The sequence below is a fragment of the Hylobates moloch genome, unplaced genomic scaffold (genome assembly GCF_009828535.3).
Source record: "Hylobates moloch isolate HMO894 unplaced genomic scaffold, HMol_V3 SCAFFOLD_3, whole genome shotgun sequence".
Lineage (NCBI taxonomy): Eukaryota > Metazoa > Chordata > Mammalia > Primates > Hylobatidae > Hylobates > Hylobates moloch.
This window is the reverse complement of record NW_026652278.1, coordinates 48,274,331-48,292,747: the sequence shown is the minus strand read 5'-3', so window position 1 is coordinate 48,292,747 and position 18,417 is coordinate 48,274,331. Positions and strand designations below refer to the sequence as shown.

The 18,417-nt window shown below is 36.4% G+C and overlaps 1 protein-coding gene across 3 annotated transcripts in view; it reads right to left on the bottom strand.

Moving 5' to 3' along the window:
- PRKG1 (protein kinase cGMP-dependent 1) overlaps positions 1 to 18,417 on the bottom strand; it is a 1,338,496-nt gene that overhangs the window by 47,502 nt on the left and 1,272,577 nt on the right. For all 3 annotated transcript variants that reach the window (XM_058436250.1, XM_032137641.2, XM_058436251.1), the window contains one exon: positions 3,525 to 3,621. In XM_058436250.1, coding sequence (XP_058292233.1) covers positions 3,525 to 3,621 — 97 coding nt within the window. The remainder of the gene's footprint in view (positions 1 to 3,524; positions 3,622 to 18,417) is intronic.

The window sequence follows — 18,417 nt, the reverse complement described above, 5'->3', positions numbered from 1 at the left end:
AAGTCATATATAAAAAGAGAGCTGAGTTCTTTTGCTGAAAATGATACTATAAATGGAATGTGTTCTCCTAGAAGACATACTGTAAACAGACAGTAACTGAACACATTAGAAAGACCATTCTTAAAAATAAAGAACACAGGCAGAAAATATGGCATATGCCAGAAAACAGAAAGGAAAGCAGTCCAAATGACTGCCCAGAGAAAATGGTTGTGAACAGGACACTGTCTGATATTAAACAAGTGAAAGTCAGTTACACTGAGAGTATTTAGGAAGAGGTTGAATAGCTTAAGACTACAATTCCTATGCATAAAAGATCTTCACTTTAAGCTTCTGGACTCTTTACTGAACACATTTAAGTTTCTTATTATGTGGCAAAATTATGTACTCACCTCCAAAAATTGATAATAAACTATTTGTAAATTCTCCTGTAGAAAAATACTTCTGCATCTACATTTATCTAAATTGACATGAATGATAAAAATTAAGAAATGCTAAAAGTCTGTGAAGGGTATAACTACCTTCACACACAAACGTAATCTATATGTCAAACAGTGATGAGAAAACTACATTCTTAACTTCACTCTAACAGGAAACTAAGTTCAAAAATTCAAATTTCTAAATTCTTTATACTCCACTAGAGGGTTTATAATTTTATAATCTTATTTCTGGGAAATTTTTAAAAATACTATTTTAAAGTTAAAGTGTAACTTATGGTATTATCTTGAAATGTCATTTACCTGCTCAACATTACTGCTAAACTAAGATTCTAAGTATTATATACTTTGTATTAACATGTTGAGCACGGTGTACAGAAATATGAAATGAGCTTATATGAAGATTTATTGCTTAGATATTGCTTCAATAGCACTTTATAATATTGACAAGATTATCTTGCATTTGTCATTCTCAGAGGAGAGTGAAAACTTCTGTAATCACAAAAGAACTGGTCTCTGCCTACATCTTACTCCTAACTCTGATGGTATACTATTATCCTTATGGTGATTCATTATATTCCATGACAACGGTATGTACAATTATGGGCAAAGTGATGAGGCCAAACTCCCAATTCCGGCATCATTGAATGCATGTAAAAGATGAACAATCACAGATAATATTTTAATACCCCAAAAGTAATATTATCAGGCAATTAGTAAGTGGTAAGAACTGGGAAAATAACGTATTAATGATCACTTAAATGGCTGGTCCACATTGAATACGGAAGACAATACAGGCACTCTGATTGTCCTACAGTGTGTTGTGCATGTGCAAGACAACAAAAGCTGATGTGGCCTTAAAAGGTTAAGGACATGCACCCCTTCCCGATGTAGAAGTTGTACCCAATGATCCATTATGATTTTATCATTCATCAGTAATATCTACAGTTTTTGCAAAGTGGGCTATATTTCCAATCTCAATTAGTTCTTAGGGCTATGGTGTTCATTATCTATAAACATCTGTCTAAAAGAGTAAAATATAATATCCACGAGAGGAAAAATTAGGCTATCTGGTATTTCTCTGGGGATGGAGATTATATGTACATATATATGTGTATATATGTGTACATATGTAATATATATACTCAAACATGCACATGAATACACAGAAATGAGCATACACGTGTGCACATGCAAATTTTTGTTTTTAAACTAAGCTAACTTTTATACGCCCACATTAAATTCTTCCTAATTTTGAGGCTAATCAAAATTTTGTTTGTACCTCCTCGTTTGCTTTTCAGAGGATTTTCTAGAAGATTTGCACTATCAGCTTGGTATTTAATTCTCTAGCTTGAAATGATTTCAGTGCCTGTAAGTTATTTTCAATATTTCAAAAATCCTAACTAAATTCCTATATTTCATGAAATATCTCACTGGTAACTTCAAAGATCACCATTTAGGTTATCAAACTTCTAAGAGTTCACAAAGTTGTAACGCTGATTTTTTTTTTGTCAACAAAAATAGTAGTTTTATTGTCCCTCATCTTTAAAAAATAATATTTAAGGACCTATAACAGTCCTACAATCACTGTCCAGGAAATTGTGTCCCTTATACTGCTTCATTTGGAGACTGTTTTAGAAATACACAACTACATAAACACACCAGAAAATAAATCCTGCATGGCAGGGAGCTCTGTCCTCTTTCCTGCCTGTATGTCCCAACACCTCCATATCAAAGCAGTTCATGTATAATGCTGTTAATGAATCTTTATTAGCTATACATACAATTATAATTTGCCACAAAACCAAAGTTCTTAAAAAATAAATCCATGGCTACATTAATTGGTAGGGTTCAGAAAAGCAAGAGGTTTGTCTAGAACCTTACTTGTTTTTTTGTTTTTTTTTTTTTTTCTCCCAGAACTGAAAATACTCATATTGTCAAAGGCACACTATGGACTTTCAAGTCACAGGTGATATTACTACAGTACTCCAACCAGTGTTAAGGGAAGCATAATACTAATTCAGTGAGACATATGGCTCTAAAACCTTCTCGTCTAATATTTAAGTAAATAACATCTTTCTACCTGTTCAAGTCAGAAATTCCAACTGCAATACAAATAGACAAATATAAAAATAGTGCTGGGTCAATGTACTTTTAAGGAAGGGGATTTCTCCTGACCCCTGATGGCAACGGTAACTGTTTACTGCACTGTACACAGTCTCAGGGAGTTCCTCACATACTGTACTGGTGTCTGATATCAGGAACTCCTCTATGTTCAGCAGAGAGGTGGAAATCAATCTGCATTCTCAATTAGGGTTTATAGCCACACCGTCGTGAAATGCCGTTAGTCATAAGAGTACATTTTTTTCTAATTCTTGTGACAATATGTCAGTTTTTAAATTTATATTTCAAACAAATGCAAAATAAAGTATGTTTTCATGTTGTTTACACCACATTCATGCAATGTATTTCATGTATGAACTGGTACAAAGTGTCTTCATCATCTTCATGAATATATAGATGTATGTATATGTGTATACATATGTATACAGACTGTGTGTGTGAAATAAACTATATAAAATATTCAAACTGTTAGGACTAGAAATAGGTACTTGCAACTACAGAATCACAGAATTGCTACTACAATGCCTTTTACTTCATATATATCTCTTCGATTTCCCTTTATATGTATTTATATTTACATTTAAATTATTATAATTGTTGTTAGGGTGCATAATTGTTAGTAAGCACCACTCAGAACTAAGGAAATAAAGATTATAGAAAATTAGTTGGGTAAGAAGTGCTTAATGACTCTTCTTTAAGTAAATGTGTTTACCTTACACTTAATATGAAGAGGTTTTCTAAAAAGCAAGGTGTTATTTATTTTATTTTTGGTCGTTGACTGCATAATTTAGCCCACTTTGTTGCTAATTATGACATGTGTGCTGCAAAGTATTTGGAACTGATTTAGGAATAATGGTAATTAATGACGAAAGACAAAACAAGAGAAAAGAAAGAAATCTTAATCTAGGGGAAAAAATTAAAAAGGAAGCAGAGGTGATCAAAAGCATTTAAAGAACAATCACCTACCAGTTCTACTCGTCCGAAACCTCCAACTCCAAGGGTATCAATGATGTTGAAATCAGACAGCTTCAGGTTGGCGAAGAAAGCCGCTTCAGCTTCATATCTGGATTTTTTGATGTGAAAAAATGGAAATTTCTTAGAGGTGCAAACACGAGTACCACGTACATCTGTACCAGAATGACATGACTGTGGAACAGGGTTTACCTGCTTACATTCCATCTTGCTTTTAGAGTTTGTGTTTTCTCACACTCATAATTTTTTGGTCCCAGTTGTGCAGAATAACATAAATTTGCACTTGTGTTTCAAAGTACGGTAGAAAAATGCAAAGTACCCACTGCATGCCAGTCAAGTGACTGATAAATCCAGTTATCAGATCAAAGTTACATGGTGGTCTTTTTCTACGTGTCTTCTTGTGAACACGGATGGTTTGAGTTGTTCTTTTTTGGTTTTGTTTTAGATTTTTTGGTTTTGCTTGGTTTTGTTTTTGCCGTTCAGATTTTGGATGGCAGTTTCTCATCAGTTTCCCTTATCCACAGGCTGGCAGCACCTCCTATAAATATTTATTAAAAGCGGCAAGATCACGGAGGTCTCTGGAGCGAAATCACAGCCAGGTTTTATGAAAACAGATCCAAGAAGCTGAGAACTGATGCACAAATGTCCGAAATGGATGATTTTGGAAGCATAGTCACATTCCTAAAAAGTGTCTTCCCTTCATTTTTGTGTACCCACTGACTTGTAGCCAGTACTCTCAGCTAGCAATCTCAGTGTCTTTATGTTTGCAAGTTTCTTATATGAGTGGTGTGGAGAAGCATGGACTGCTATTCCAAAAGTCTAACTATGCACACAAGCAAACCTGACGCATGCAAGTGGCCAAAATAAGCTTCTCCTGATGAGACAAGTGAATATGAGCTGCTTAAAATATATCCTTGTCAAAGGCCCTGCTATTCTTAGAAAGGACAGGAAGGCATAAAGATGAAGATGATCTGCCCACTCACTAACGTCAGGTCAGGGAGTAATTCAGCTGTCTCAAAAATAAAGTATTTGAATAGCTATGCATAACCCGTGACCTTCAGCTCAGCAACACCTGATTCAGTATTACACTATAGATAGAAATGATGAATGCACTTGAGGTAATGATACTAACACAGCCTGTTTATGTATACTTTTGCATAGAATCAGCCATGGGTATGTTTAACATTAAGCTGTGTAACATGTTAGCTATTCCATTACAATCAAACACAAATTTAGACTCTCCACTTGGGGGATTTGTGAAACAGCTTTCTAGGTAAGCTTTCTGCATGCTTCAATTTACAATCACATTTCTAGTTTTTTAACAAGTCAATTGTTGACAGGCTTCTCAGAGGGTAAAAACAACATTGTTTTCCATTATTGGCTAATTATGTGAAATCAACTCCCTCCAATAAACTTTTATAAACAAGGCTGCTAGTCCATCCTAATGGTATTTGTAGATGTCTGTCATTAACTACACACTCAAGAGATCAACATAGTGATCCGGGAGATGGTTTACTAGAATGGAACAGAAGCAGCAAATGTGCATTTCTAGCATTCCAGCTGGCTTGCTACTTTTGGAAAATTAAAACTCCATCCCATTGAAAGGGCTAGCAGCAAAGTTGACTCCAACAGGTGCTGAAAAAAGACATCTGTTGAGATCAGACCCTGTGACTGTATGTGGTCAAGCATTTCCTGGCCGCCTCGATAATTAAATCCTTAATGAGATCGTTATTGAATAATAATCCATGTGTTTGTTGGATTTAGAAATCTCACAGGTGCAAACAGGGTGAACCCTGTTTTTTTGTGTTTTGTTTTTTTTTAGACAGAGTCTTGCTGTGTCACCCAGGCTGAGGCTAGAGTGCAGTGGTGCAATCTTGGCTCACTGCAACCTCCACTTCCCAGGTTTCAAGCTATTCTCGTGCCTCAGCCTCCAAGTAGCTGAAATTACACATGTGCACCGCTTCGCCCAGCTAACAAACAGGGTGAACTCTTTCAGACTATTTTGATACCATTCATGTATTCAAAGTATGGTGTTATTATTTGTAATCCTTGAAAGCACTCCCAAAGTTCTTATTTTGGGGCCTTGTGAAATTCGGCTGGAAGTACACATAGACGAGTGGAGGGATTCTAGCCTTTTGTCACACATTAGAGCTACCTGAGCATCTTTTAAAAACAATTAATTTAAGCCTTGCCATAGACCAAGTGACTGAGAAATTTCTGGAGGTGCTACCTAGACATCCCAATTTTTAAAAAGCTCCCAGGTGATTTTGATGCACAGTAAGAGTTAAAACCTATAGTTCTATACCTTCTGAAAGCCTCAGGAAGTTCCATAAGTCATACGAGATTTTTGGGGTGGATTAAAATGGCCCAGGAGATAAGTAGCTACCCAGTGAGTCTGAGGATGAGACATTTTGGCAAGAGGGTTTGGGGCTTTTTTACATTGGTCTTGGGCCCTGCTCTTCTGGTCCTAGAGCAATAGGAATAAACAATAGTTCTGAAATAGCCAACACAGCTTAGAAAAGACAGAGAAAGAGAGAGAGAGGAAGGAAGGGAAGGGAAGGAGAGAGAAGGAGAGGGAAAGGGAGGGAAGGGGAGGGAAGGGGTGGGGAGGGAAGGAGAGGGAAAGGGAGGGAAGGGGGGGGGAGGGGGGAGGAGAAGTGGGAAGTGTGGGGAAGGCGGAAGGGGGAAGGAAAGGGAGAAAAGAAAAGAAAGGAAAGGAAAGGAAAAGGAAAGGAAGGAAAAGAAAAGAAAGGAAAGAAAAGAAGAGAAAGGAAAGGAAGGAGAAGAAGAGAAAGAAAAGTAACATTGCTAACAAAAGGCAGATACAGGGCACAAAAGTTATAAGGCAGTTACTTTATGTTTGCATATCTATAGCAAAGACCTCTCAACTTTGTTTATAGCTATTACCTGACTAATTACTGATAGTATTTAATTAATAGGATAAGCATATTAAGTTTCATCTTAAATGGTGGAAATTTTCTCTTTAACCATCAAAATCCACTTAGATATATACTTCTCTATACACTAGAAGTACCAATTATAGTTAAAACATTTCACGTTTTGATGAAAAGATATTGGTAACATTGTAATCACACTTTGCTAGTCTTTGCTAATTACTTTGCTAATATTACTAGGTGAATTTTTAAAACACTACCTAGTTGTGTGATTTTATCTTATTGGTAAGATACATTTTGAAGTGGTCTTTGAATAGTTGTCCTCTTGATCCTCCATTCTATTAGTACTTGTTTCAGGTCCTGATTTTTAGGAAAGTCAAATAATATAGAAAAGTAACCATAACTGTTTCTCTTTTCCACTCAAGAAATCTTAGTTTGCTTAATATTTTATATGCATTTATTTTTCTTGTTGGATTATGTTGGGAGCAAGCCCCCCAAAATCTGGCCATAAACTGGCCCCAAGACTGGCCATAAACAAAATCTCTGCAGCACTGTAACATGTTCATAATGGCCCTAACACCTGCCCTGGAAGGTTGTGGGTTTACAGGAGTGAGGGCCAGGAACACCTGGCCCACCCAGGGCAGAAAACCGCTTAAAGGCATTCTTAAGCCACAAACAATAGCATGGCGATTTATGCCTTAAAGGCATGTTCCTGCTGCATTTAACTAGCCCAACTTATTTCTTTAATTTGGCCCATCCCTTCGTTTCCCATTAGAGATACTTTTAGTTAATTTAATATCTATATAAACAATGCTAATGACTGATTTGCTGTTAATAAATATCTGGGTAAATCTCTGTTCGGGTCTCTCAGCTCTGAAAGCTGTGAGACCCCTGATTTCCCACTTCACAACTCTGTATTTCTGTGTGTGTGTATTTAATTCCTCTAGCGCCGCTGGGCTCGGGTCTCCCCTACCGAGCTAGTCTCGGGAGATTATTTTTAGAGACAAGAGTCACATCTTCACAGAGACTCTGCACACACTCTCACTTTTTGAATTAATGGTTGTTTCAACATGAAAATCACTGCATAATGAACCTTTATAAAGGGGCTAAGCTATGGATGTTTTAGATTTTTTCAGATATTTAACTGTTTCTTGCCATAACTGAGAGGGACATTTTCATTCTTTTTCTTTACTTGAGAATTATTTGAAGATAATTTGAATCAATTAGTTATGTTCTGCTTTCTTTAGAATTGATAAAAGTTTAAGTGGGGAAGATGGCTAAATAATTGGTTAAGTAAATACCTGTTATTTTATTAAACATCCTTCTTTTGCTTGAGGAGATAAATTTGCAACCCAAGTTCCTATCCAACTTATTACTGTGGGATACTGGGTCTGAGGCATTAGGCCCAGTTTCATGCAATTTTAAAATCCATTTGTGCAACAGTGTTTAGGGGAGGACAGTTGTCAAAGGCTAGCAGAAATACTTTTAGCAAGAAATGCAGTTCCTGGTGTTTGGTTGCCTAAAATATAAAATAGTATATAACACATTTTCTAATCATTCTTAATTTAGTTTGAGACAATGATTTTTTAAAAAAATTATTATTGTTATTATTATTATTATTTTAGTATAGGGCAAAAGCTGTGAATCCTCTTCCCAGAAAAGTGCAAACACTGACATACCTGTTGTGCTTATACCTATAGGGAGCTTATAACGCCATAAAGTAGGTTAACAACACACAATACAAATGTACAACAACATAATAAGTATGTTGTGTGAAGAAGGCAGAAGTAATACATCATTTCTCAAGTATGTCTGATTATAAGATTCATCTGGGGCTATAGTGATTAGAAACCACAGACAATAGCTAATACTTACAGGCGACTCTTTTTTTTTTTTTGAGATAGTGTTTCACTCTTGTTGCCCAGGCTGGAGTGCAATGGCATGATCTCGGCTCACTGCAACTTCTGCCTCTGGGATTCAAGCAATTCTCCTGCCTCAGCCTCCCGAGTAGCTGGGATTATAGGCATGCGCCACCACGCATGGCTAATTTAGTATTTTTAGTAGAGATGGGGTTTCACCATGTTGGTCAGGCTGGTCTTGAACTCCCGACCTCAGGTGATCCACCTGCCTCAGCCTCCCAAAGTGCTGGGATTACAGGCGTGAGCCACCGCCCCCAGCCTATAGGGGACTCTTTAATGAAATATTGAACTTTTAAGAACTAAGGAGTAACGAAGTTAATTTGATTGTCACCTTTTCCTTTCTGTTTATACACCAAAGGAGGCTCTAAAAACAATAAAAATGTAAAGTTGCAAGTACAAAAATGAGACCAAGATACATATGCATAGATTAGAAACAAGAAAACAATAATAGAATAATCTCAGTCTCTTCCTCCCCTTCCCCATCTCTCTTTCTAAAATCACGTATCTGCACAGTATCATATTCACATTTCTTTGGAAAATAGATAATAGTCATTAGTTATTATATTTCCATTTCTTCCAATATTACCAGTCTCTACAAAACCAAGGAATAAGAATCAAGTGTCCCTTATTATTCACAATTGTTTTCCATTCTTGATGTAATATCCTTGAATCAATTCTGTCATTTTAAATTAACAGAATCAGATGCTACACCTTATGACTGACCATTATTATTAAGAACTAAACACCTCTCCCTATGTATTGGAAACCAAATATAATGTTTCAACCCAGGATAAAATTTGTGAAACTCAAAATTTTACTTTCACCTTGCCATTCCAATAACAGAAGTAACTCAGCATTATTTTACAAAGCAGACAATATTATGTACCATTTAAAAGTAAAGTCCACATGCAAAAGGAGCATAACTATAGTTCCAGATGGGTAATTCAGAGCCAACAGAACAAAAGGCAAATATAGCCCTATTAGTTTTAGCCCAGCTCATCCATAATCCAAATGAGCTACAGAAGTCTACTCTAAGTGCCTCCAATAAATAAATAAATAAATAAATAAATAAATAGGTGTTAACATCTACTAATCCACATGCAAATCAGTTAGCCTGGCTTTGCCTGGACTCATCTACTCTTCAGTATACTTTCACTTCATGTTGAGTTTAGATTGATCAATTCTTGGGGAAAACTATGAAAATAAAATGTTTTAGTAAACACACATTAAAATACTATATATATATTTTTTAAAGTATTTTTTTAAAGTATTATTATTTAAATACTATTTTATAATATTTACTAAAATAAAAATGGTAGACTCTATAATCAAGTCATCAATCATCTCTTATTAATTTAATTGCTATAAGACAAAGAGTCTTATTGACAACTAAGCTTTGAAGGCAGAATCTTTTGACTTCATTGGAAAACAAAAAGAACCATCTTAGCGTTTGTTTGTATGGGGAGTTATTTTCTGCTAAATCATGTTTTCAAATTAAAAAATTTTCTAAAGTACCTATTACTATAAAGTTTTAAAAAATCTCTTTAAACAAGAAAACTTCTAAAATTCTAAGCAAAAAGGGCCAATTTCTAATGTATTCTTGTTGTACAGCATCTAGGTGTAATCACCATCCTTTTAGCAGTGGAAGGAATAACTTAAAGAAATAGAAAGTTTAAAAGTAATTTAATGAATCTAAAGTATTTCATTATATCAATTTACTCTGGAAAATATAATCTCTTCTTCAGGGAATTTGAGATAACGTTGGTTTGCTCCTGCTATTTCCAAAATTGTGGTTTTCAGAAATAGACTTTTTCTTTGAGCACTCTAGTCAGAAATAGTTCCACTTATTTTTCAAATACATTTTCTTGAGGAGCTATAGCCAACAGGAATATACAGGAAAATTGCATTTCGTATATCTGCTGCATAATAAGAATGATAGTAACGCAAATATTCTGTATTTAGAAAGCACCTTTCTTCCACAACTTTAAAATCTCTCTTATTTAATTTATCCTGGCAGATTCTTTGTGAAGATAAGATAACAAATACTTTTACTTCTATTTTGCACCTGGGTAAACCAGCTGCTGATAAGTGATTGGTTTCAATAATTAAACACCAGAAAAATTAGGACCTTGGGCATGTTTCACATCATAGCATATTTATGCTTATTCCAAATAAATAATTTTCCTTTTAAACATGATAGTAGAGAGTCATCATTTTAAAGAAGTTTTTATCTCAAAATCTTAAAACACCAACACACTTCAAAATGTGGATTCTTACCAGTGGACCTCATCTAGTTTAACCTCCACATTACTTTTTTTTAAATAAAGGAACTAATCTGGAGATGTTAAATGACTTTAGCTAAGGTCATAAAGACCTAGGCATAGAAGACTGCCATTCTGACTTCTGGTCTGTAATAATTTTTACTATCTGATTCTATCTATCTGATTGCAGTTTTTATAATGTCCTTATATTTGAAAAACAAAGGCAAATATAAAAGTTATAAAATATATTTGAGTAATATGTTCTTTTACTACACATTTCAGTCTAGAACAATTTTGGCCTCCCTATAGCTAAGCACTTACATGTTCTTGCCTACAGTGTGGTTCCTGCCTGTGTGTGTTCCAATAAAATTAAAGGCCAAAAATGAAAGTCCACAGGTACTCAAAAGAGATGTTTTAAAAATTCAAATATCAGAGCAGCGTTTGTAAAAGATGAATGAGAATATGCTACCCATTGTCAGCTTTAAATGTATTGGCAAATATTCGTTTTAAATAATTAATCTTGAATTTTTTCATTTTTTATTTTTTTATTTTTTATTTTTTTTTGAGATGGAGTCTTGCTCTGTCGCCCAGGCTGGAGTGCAGTGGCAAGATCTCGGCTCACTGCAAGCTCCGCCTTCCGGGTTCACGCCATTCTCCTGCCTCAGCCTCTCCGAGTAGCTGGGACTACAGGCGCCCGCCACCACGCCCAGCTAACTTTTTTGTATTTTTAGTAGAGACGGGGTTTCACTGTGGTCTCGATCTCCTGACCTCGTGATCCGCCCGCCTTGGCCTCCCAAAGTGCTGGGATTACAAGCGTGAGCCACTGCGCCCGGCCTTGAATTTTTTTTACACAGTTTGAAATAAATTTTTCTTTTCTTTTTTCTTTTCTTCTTCTTCTTCTCCTTCTCCTTCTTCTTTCTTTCTTCCTCTTCGGCTTCCGCTTCCGCTTCTGCTGCTTCTTCCGCTTCTGCTTCTTCTTCCGCTTCTGCTTCTTCTTCTTCATTTTCTTCTTCTTCTTCTTCCCTTCCTCTTCTTCTTCTCCTTCTCCTTCTCCTCCTCCTTTTCCTCCTCCTCCTCCTCTCCTCCTCCTCCTCCTTCTCCTCCTCCTCCTCCTTCTCCTCCTCCTTCTCCTTCTCTTTCTCCTTCTTCTTCTTCTTTTTTTTGAGACTGAGTCTCCGTCTGTCACCCAGGCTGGAGTGCAGTGGTGTGATCTCGACTCACTGTAACCTCTACCTCCTGGGTTCAAGTGAGTCTCCTGCCTCAGCCTCCTGAGTAGCCGGGACTACAGGCACATGCCACCATACCCAGCTAATTTTTGTGTTGTTGTAGAGACAGGGTTTCACCATGTTGGCCAGGATGGTCTCTGACTCCTGAACTCAAGTGATCCGCCCACCTTGGCCTCCTAAAGTGCTGGGATTACAGGTGTGAGCCACCGTGCCTGGCCAAATTTTTCTTTTTCTAAAAAAGGTCCATGAATAAAGAACTGGCAAGAAAAGAATTCAAGGTTTTCTCCCTTTTGGTATATGTTACTTTAACAGAATCATTGGCCATGATAAAAAGTTCATTTATTAAATTATTTAGTGATGATTCTTTTTTGCTTTACAGAATATAAATAATCTCATATACGTATTCAAACAAAAATGCATGAAGTTCTCAACTTTATTCATGCAAGAATAGATATTTCCTTTATATAAATGCACAGCCATTAGAAGCTGGCGTCTGAGGAAATTCTCTCTCAACTCAGTGCAAGTTTATTTCTTCATTTTCTTCTGCATCTCTCTGAACCTCAGTCCTGAGTTGTTTGCTTTTTATTGTAGACCAGGGTGGTCCAGAGTTGGTGACTATTATGGCATGGCTACCCAGGGCCAGAGAGGTGAGGTTTAATGAGAAAGAAGATAGATGAAAATGACTCCTCCTCCTGCTTTCACTGCTGCAGCAACTCAGGCCTGCAGGTAAACGTCCCTCATCGTCATGTTATTGCTTCATGCCACCCTGGAAAAATCATGCATTACTACGGAGCTCTCACTGCAATTTCCATGAGGACATCTTTGCCATAGTCTTCATTTCTAAAGACGGGATAGCTAAAGACAGATCATGTTTTGCCTTCAAATATAAAAATCCCTTTACTACCTAAAGACTAAGAAGAGTCTTTGCTTTGTTTTGCAGGTCATTTGTTATATGGAGGTTAAAAGTATTGAAAGAAAGATGGAAACATTTAATCTTAAACCTTAAAACTAGTCTTAATTATAATCTTAATAAAAGGGATCAGTCAAAATATTGAACTCGGAACAGAAAGTTTAGGCAGGACTTAAACACTAGAAGTCAGCTTTTATTTCTGGCTTCCAAATTTTTGCTGTGTTCTTTCATGTTTATAAGAATCCAGGCTGCACCTTTTCTCTATGGTTACTAGCAGCGATCTTCTGAATAGAAAATCTCTGATGAATTTTGCATAACTTCATGTACAGAAGGCTTAGGGATATAGTCATGGTTGTAGTGGGTCAAACAATAAAAAGACAGTATAATGCAATGCATGGAAAGAAGAAAATAAGATTACAAGTTACCCTCCATGGCCTCCAGGAGTATAACAAAAGAAATAATCAGGAAGCTGGCCCCAGCCCAACTTGTGCAAGGTATCCCCTTTTCTGCAAAACGAAGGGCTTGCACCGGACATGTCTACACAGCTGACTTACAGCTTGACAGTTCTATTATTCCAAGTGTCTTGAGAGATATAAACTTTGCAGAGAGTTCTGGTACCTGTAGTTTCTCTTTTTGCTACTCAATAGTCCTCTTCCCAATTCTGTCCTCCAATCCTAGACTCCTAAAGCTCCTGCTTCGGGAAAATAATACCAGAGGTTTTCATTTCATGGAGTCCCGCTTTCAGCTCCTGGTATGCAAAACAGGCAGGCAGGAGACCCTGATTTAATGCCCAAACAGTAGTTGGGGAAAATACGTCTTGGATGTTTGAAATAGAACTATAACAGACCAGAGGTTCCTTCCCTTCCCAAGATTCATATTAGAATACGGGTTGTGTGAAAAACAGACTTGATAAAACTTCGAGATTTGGGACTAGGCATCAGTATTTTAAAATGAAATTCATAAGTAAGTCTATACAGCAGTTAATTACCAATGGTAATAATCACATGTATATTTTAAAGAACCATTAGTATTTATTTGATATGTATGTGACAGACATTTACTACCTAGTATACAAGTATCACAGGAAAATGTATCCAGGGTCCAAACAACTGTTCTCAAATGGTCTTTGAGAACACCATCCATTCTTGAAATGGAGAAAGCCTGTATATCATTCTTAGTATAGGAATTACTAAGCAGAAAAGAATAAAATGGAGCAAAATTTTTACCATGTTAAGTTCTTTGGTAATCGTGATCAGTGCGTTAATCAAATGAATTAAGTCCCAGGAAACATCTCACATTTGTTATCAAGTCACTGCCATTGGATGCAAAATCTGGCATTGTTCTATGATGCTGCCAAAAAACTGAATGGTATACCAATAAAACATTGTTTTAAACTTGAATGATTAAGCAATCTATAGGGTTTTGTTTTCTTTTGAAACTGAACTCCATACTTTTACTCAGATTTCCTTAGCTTTTACTTATGGCCCGTTTTCTGGTCTGGGATCCCATCCAGAATATCATCTTGTATTTATTTGTCTTATCTCCCTTTCTTGTTTTTGAGAAATACTTGCCAGGTGTTTTGTATAATGTTCCTCAATTTGGGATAGTCTGATGTTTTTCTCATGATTAGACTGGAGTTAGGACATTCTGGGGATGAAGAAGTCTGCAGAGATAAGTGCCATCACATCGTCTCAAGTGCCATACTATTGATATGACTGATCACTAATAATATGTGAACCTTGATCCTGCCAATATAGTCATTCTATAGTTTTTAATGCAGTGCATACTTATAGGAGATGACAGATAAAAAATAAGCTTAATTGAAGTGTGATCTTCTTCATAACTTTTACCTTGGAAAGGTTTCCCTCTCAAAATCATCAGATAACTTTATAAAGGGATTACAAATTTCCACACTGCTAAGGTTTCTGCACATTCAGAAGGGTCACAGTAAAATTCATTGAGCAGAATTTGAGCAGATGACTATAATATTAGAAACTGGTGCCTTTCCATACATTTTCCCACAAATCACAGGAGTGAAGAGACAATGGTGAAGGAGGAACAACTCAATGTCTTTTCTTTTCTGTATGTATACAAAATTATCATAATAATTGTTTCTCTGAGCATATCCATCACTCGTTACAGAAGTCTGGGAAAAAAACTGCAATCAAATTTCACTTTAGCCATATGCCAGTTCAAATGAATGCTGCTGTAACACTTAAACTGACATTCACGTCATAAAGCTCCTCACTCTACGCTTGAATATATATAGTTGAACAGCACTAAATAATTTTCCCCATTTTTTAATCGTTGGTAAATAATAGAGTAAAATGAAAGAAACTGGGAGGGGGCATTCAGGCCTATTATGACAATTCTTTATGCCATTTAACAACTGGAGATTTTTTTCCATATTTGACTTCCTTCTTCCCACATACTTTTCAGATACAGAGTTGAATATTTGGCCACATGCTATTCTCACTACTCTCTCTCTCTTTTTTTTTTTTTTTGACTCTCTTTTCCTCACCTAAGTTATTAAGTTTTCTCTCAAGAGTTAATAACTACCAAATTCACATGGCCTAAGTGGATTAATTGGGTTTTGCAAGGCTTTTTGATAATAGAAGAAACTATATAAAGTGATAGGAGCACTACCTCGACTTGTTGCCTCTCTTTCCCAGTCTTAACAATGGGGATGTTCAATGTCCGCTTAATGTTTTCAAAGAACAGACAGTATCTGATTGGATTCTCAGTCTGATTTGCCATCCTTTAACTTTGCAGTTATAAACAGACATAGTAGAACTTGCAGATTCACAGGGACAGAAAACCTTTCTTTGACCTCATCATAACAGGAAATTGCTGAACTGGAGGTGGAAGCCTCAGAAACTTGTCCTGAGTGTTGGTACTTGGAGTAGTGTCCAGTGACGTATGCTAGGAGGAAGTTGAGGGACTTAGTGTGTGAAGCCACAGGGAGGGGTTGTCCCTCCTGAACGGAAGCAGAAGTAGTCACATGGTATCTTCATTTCTGTAGTACTTGTGATATTTGGCCACTCACAAGAAAAACAAAATATGAACCAACCTCATGGTAAATATATGAAATATGGGGCAAACAATCGCAAATTGAGACAATCTATTTTTAGCAGCAATAGTTCTATTTTTACTGAACTATAAAGGATATTCTGGTAGTAAAGAAATTATTCAATAGCATATAATATTTGCACAAAGATACCACTTAAGATACGTAATACAAAATAGATAATTATCTGCGGAGTTTTGTTTTATATAAAAAAGATACATTGATGTTCTGGAGCCAAAAATTCCACTGCTATATTGAGAATTGTTTTAGAAACAACATTCTTTTTTTTTGTGAGATGGAATCTAGCTCTGTCACCCAGGCTAGAGTGTAATGGCATGATCTCGGCTCACTGCATCCTCCGCCTCCTGGGTTCGAGCAATTCTCCTGGCTCAGCCTCCTGGGCAGCTGGGACTACAGGAGCCCACAATCATGCCCGGATAATTTTTGTATTTTTAGTAGAGATGGGGTTTCACCATGTTGGCCAGGCTGGTCTCGAACTCCCGACCTCAGGTGATCCACCAGCTTCAGCCTCCCAAAGTGTAGAAACAACATTCTTACAGGTCTTTCTTGCTAAAGTCTGAAGAATCAAAGCACCAACAAAGAAAACAAAATGACCCTGATACAACTGAGTTATTTGGCTTGCACTGTTAACTTTTTCCCCCTAAATATTGTTCCATCCTATGCATGAAGCTAGAAAAGGTTCAAATCTGTTTCCAGTAAGAGAAAGGACTTGAAATAGTTTCATAAATGTTATTGTTCATTTCTAGAGTGTTACTTGCTGATTAGGAAACAAAGATTTAAACAAATATGAACAGCAATAAGAATCACTGCAATCTTAGGTTTCAGGCTGCTAACAAATTCTCATGTGTGTTTAGGAAATATATTTGTATACAGGAAGTGGAGTTCTATTACTATCTATCTATTCTTAAATCCAACAGTCTACAGTATTTGTTCAGAGATAAGACCTTTCTTAGGTAATATAAGGAATGAAATTTGTTACGTAGCATAACAGTGAATCAAAAGTTTGCTTAATAAGCAAAAGACTCTTCAGTCATTAATCTAAGCCCTAAGTATTAGGGAAAGTAAGCTGAATGGGATACTTTCTAGATCTGGAATCTTTTAAACATATTGATAAATATTCTCTCTCTCTCTCTCTCTCTCTTTCTTTCTTCCTAGACAAGATCCAGCTCTATTGCCCAGGTTGGAGTGCAGTGGTGAGATAATAACTCACTTCAGCCTTGATCTCCTGGGCTCAAGCAGTTCTCCTGCCTCAGCCTCCCGAGTAGCTGGGACCATAGGCATCCTCCACCATGTCTGGCCAAAATTTTTTGAATTTTTTGTAGAGACCAGGTTTCACCACGTTGCCCAGGCTGATTTCAAATTTCTGGGCTCAAGTGATCTTCCTGCCTCAGCCTCTCAAAGTGCTGAGATTACAAGTGTGAGCCACCATGCCCAGCCAAAATATAAATATGCCTTTAATAGTAACACCTAATTACCTAACACCATCAAAAATGGGGTGCTCCATGAAGAAGCACATAATTCAAATTATTGAAGTTTATCCCTTCTAATGACCACAAAGATTTCTCTTGACCCATTAAAAAATTAGATAATCAGTATTTCTAGGATAGTTGTTTTCTTCCAACCAATTAAGGCATAATCTACATAGTAGAACATTCAGAGGATGATGCCTGGTCAACATTTGAATAAACAATCACTGTGGTGTTACCTCTATTTAAGATGACTCCAATAAAACTTCTATGGTTTGCATTATTAGTTGATCAGACTTTAAGTATTATCTTTTGATAGAGTCAAGGAACCTGTCTTACCTCCCCATCTCTGACCAAAATATACTTGTTTTCTATAAGTTATAAAGCCAGATAGCCAATTTTATGAGAATTGTCCCTATAATATACCCATGAGCACGATGAGTACCTGGCATGAAGATGCATAAAGGAGGCAGTAATATACAACAACTGAAGCATGACCTCTGGAGCCAGTCTGCTTCGGACAAATCCCAATTCCATTACTCACTGGCCACCTAAACAAGCTACTTAATTCATCTGCCTCAGTTTTCTTCAACTGTTTAATGGGTATGATCAACAAACCAACTTCAGTGGGTTATCATAAATATTAATAAATGAGAGAATGCATGTGAAACAAAGCTATAAGCAATCATTAGTAACAATAATAAAAGATGATCATTATTTTTCATGGAGTTTTTGCTAGCGCCATGTACTGTTTTGTTAATACTAATTGCCTGATTTTCTGTCAATGAATTTTTGGCCGATCTAAGTTTTCACTTCCCTCACCCCTTGGCTGGGATCTAGGTATGAGAGTTGCTTAGCAAGCAAACTAGAGATAAATAAGGTGTTACTATATAAAGTTAATATAGGCACATATGAATATCCAAACATGCCATAATGTTGGGGTTTGACCCTTTCCCTAATACTCAGTTTCTTTATTCAAAATGTTCTAATTGGTGTTTTTATGTTGGTCCTGGTAAACTTTGTTAACTCTTTGTACTTTGCTGTATATTGCAATTTATGCTTTTTTTCACGGTTTAATTTCTGAACCATATTATATATAATCAGGTACCAGCGAATAAAAGGA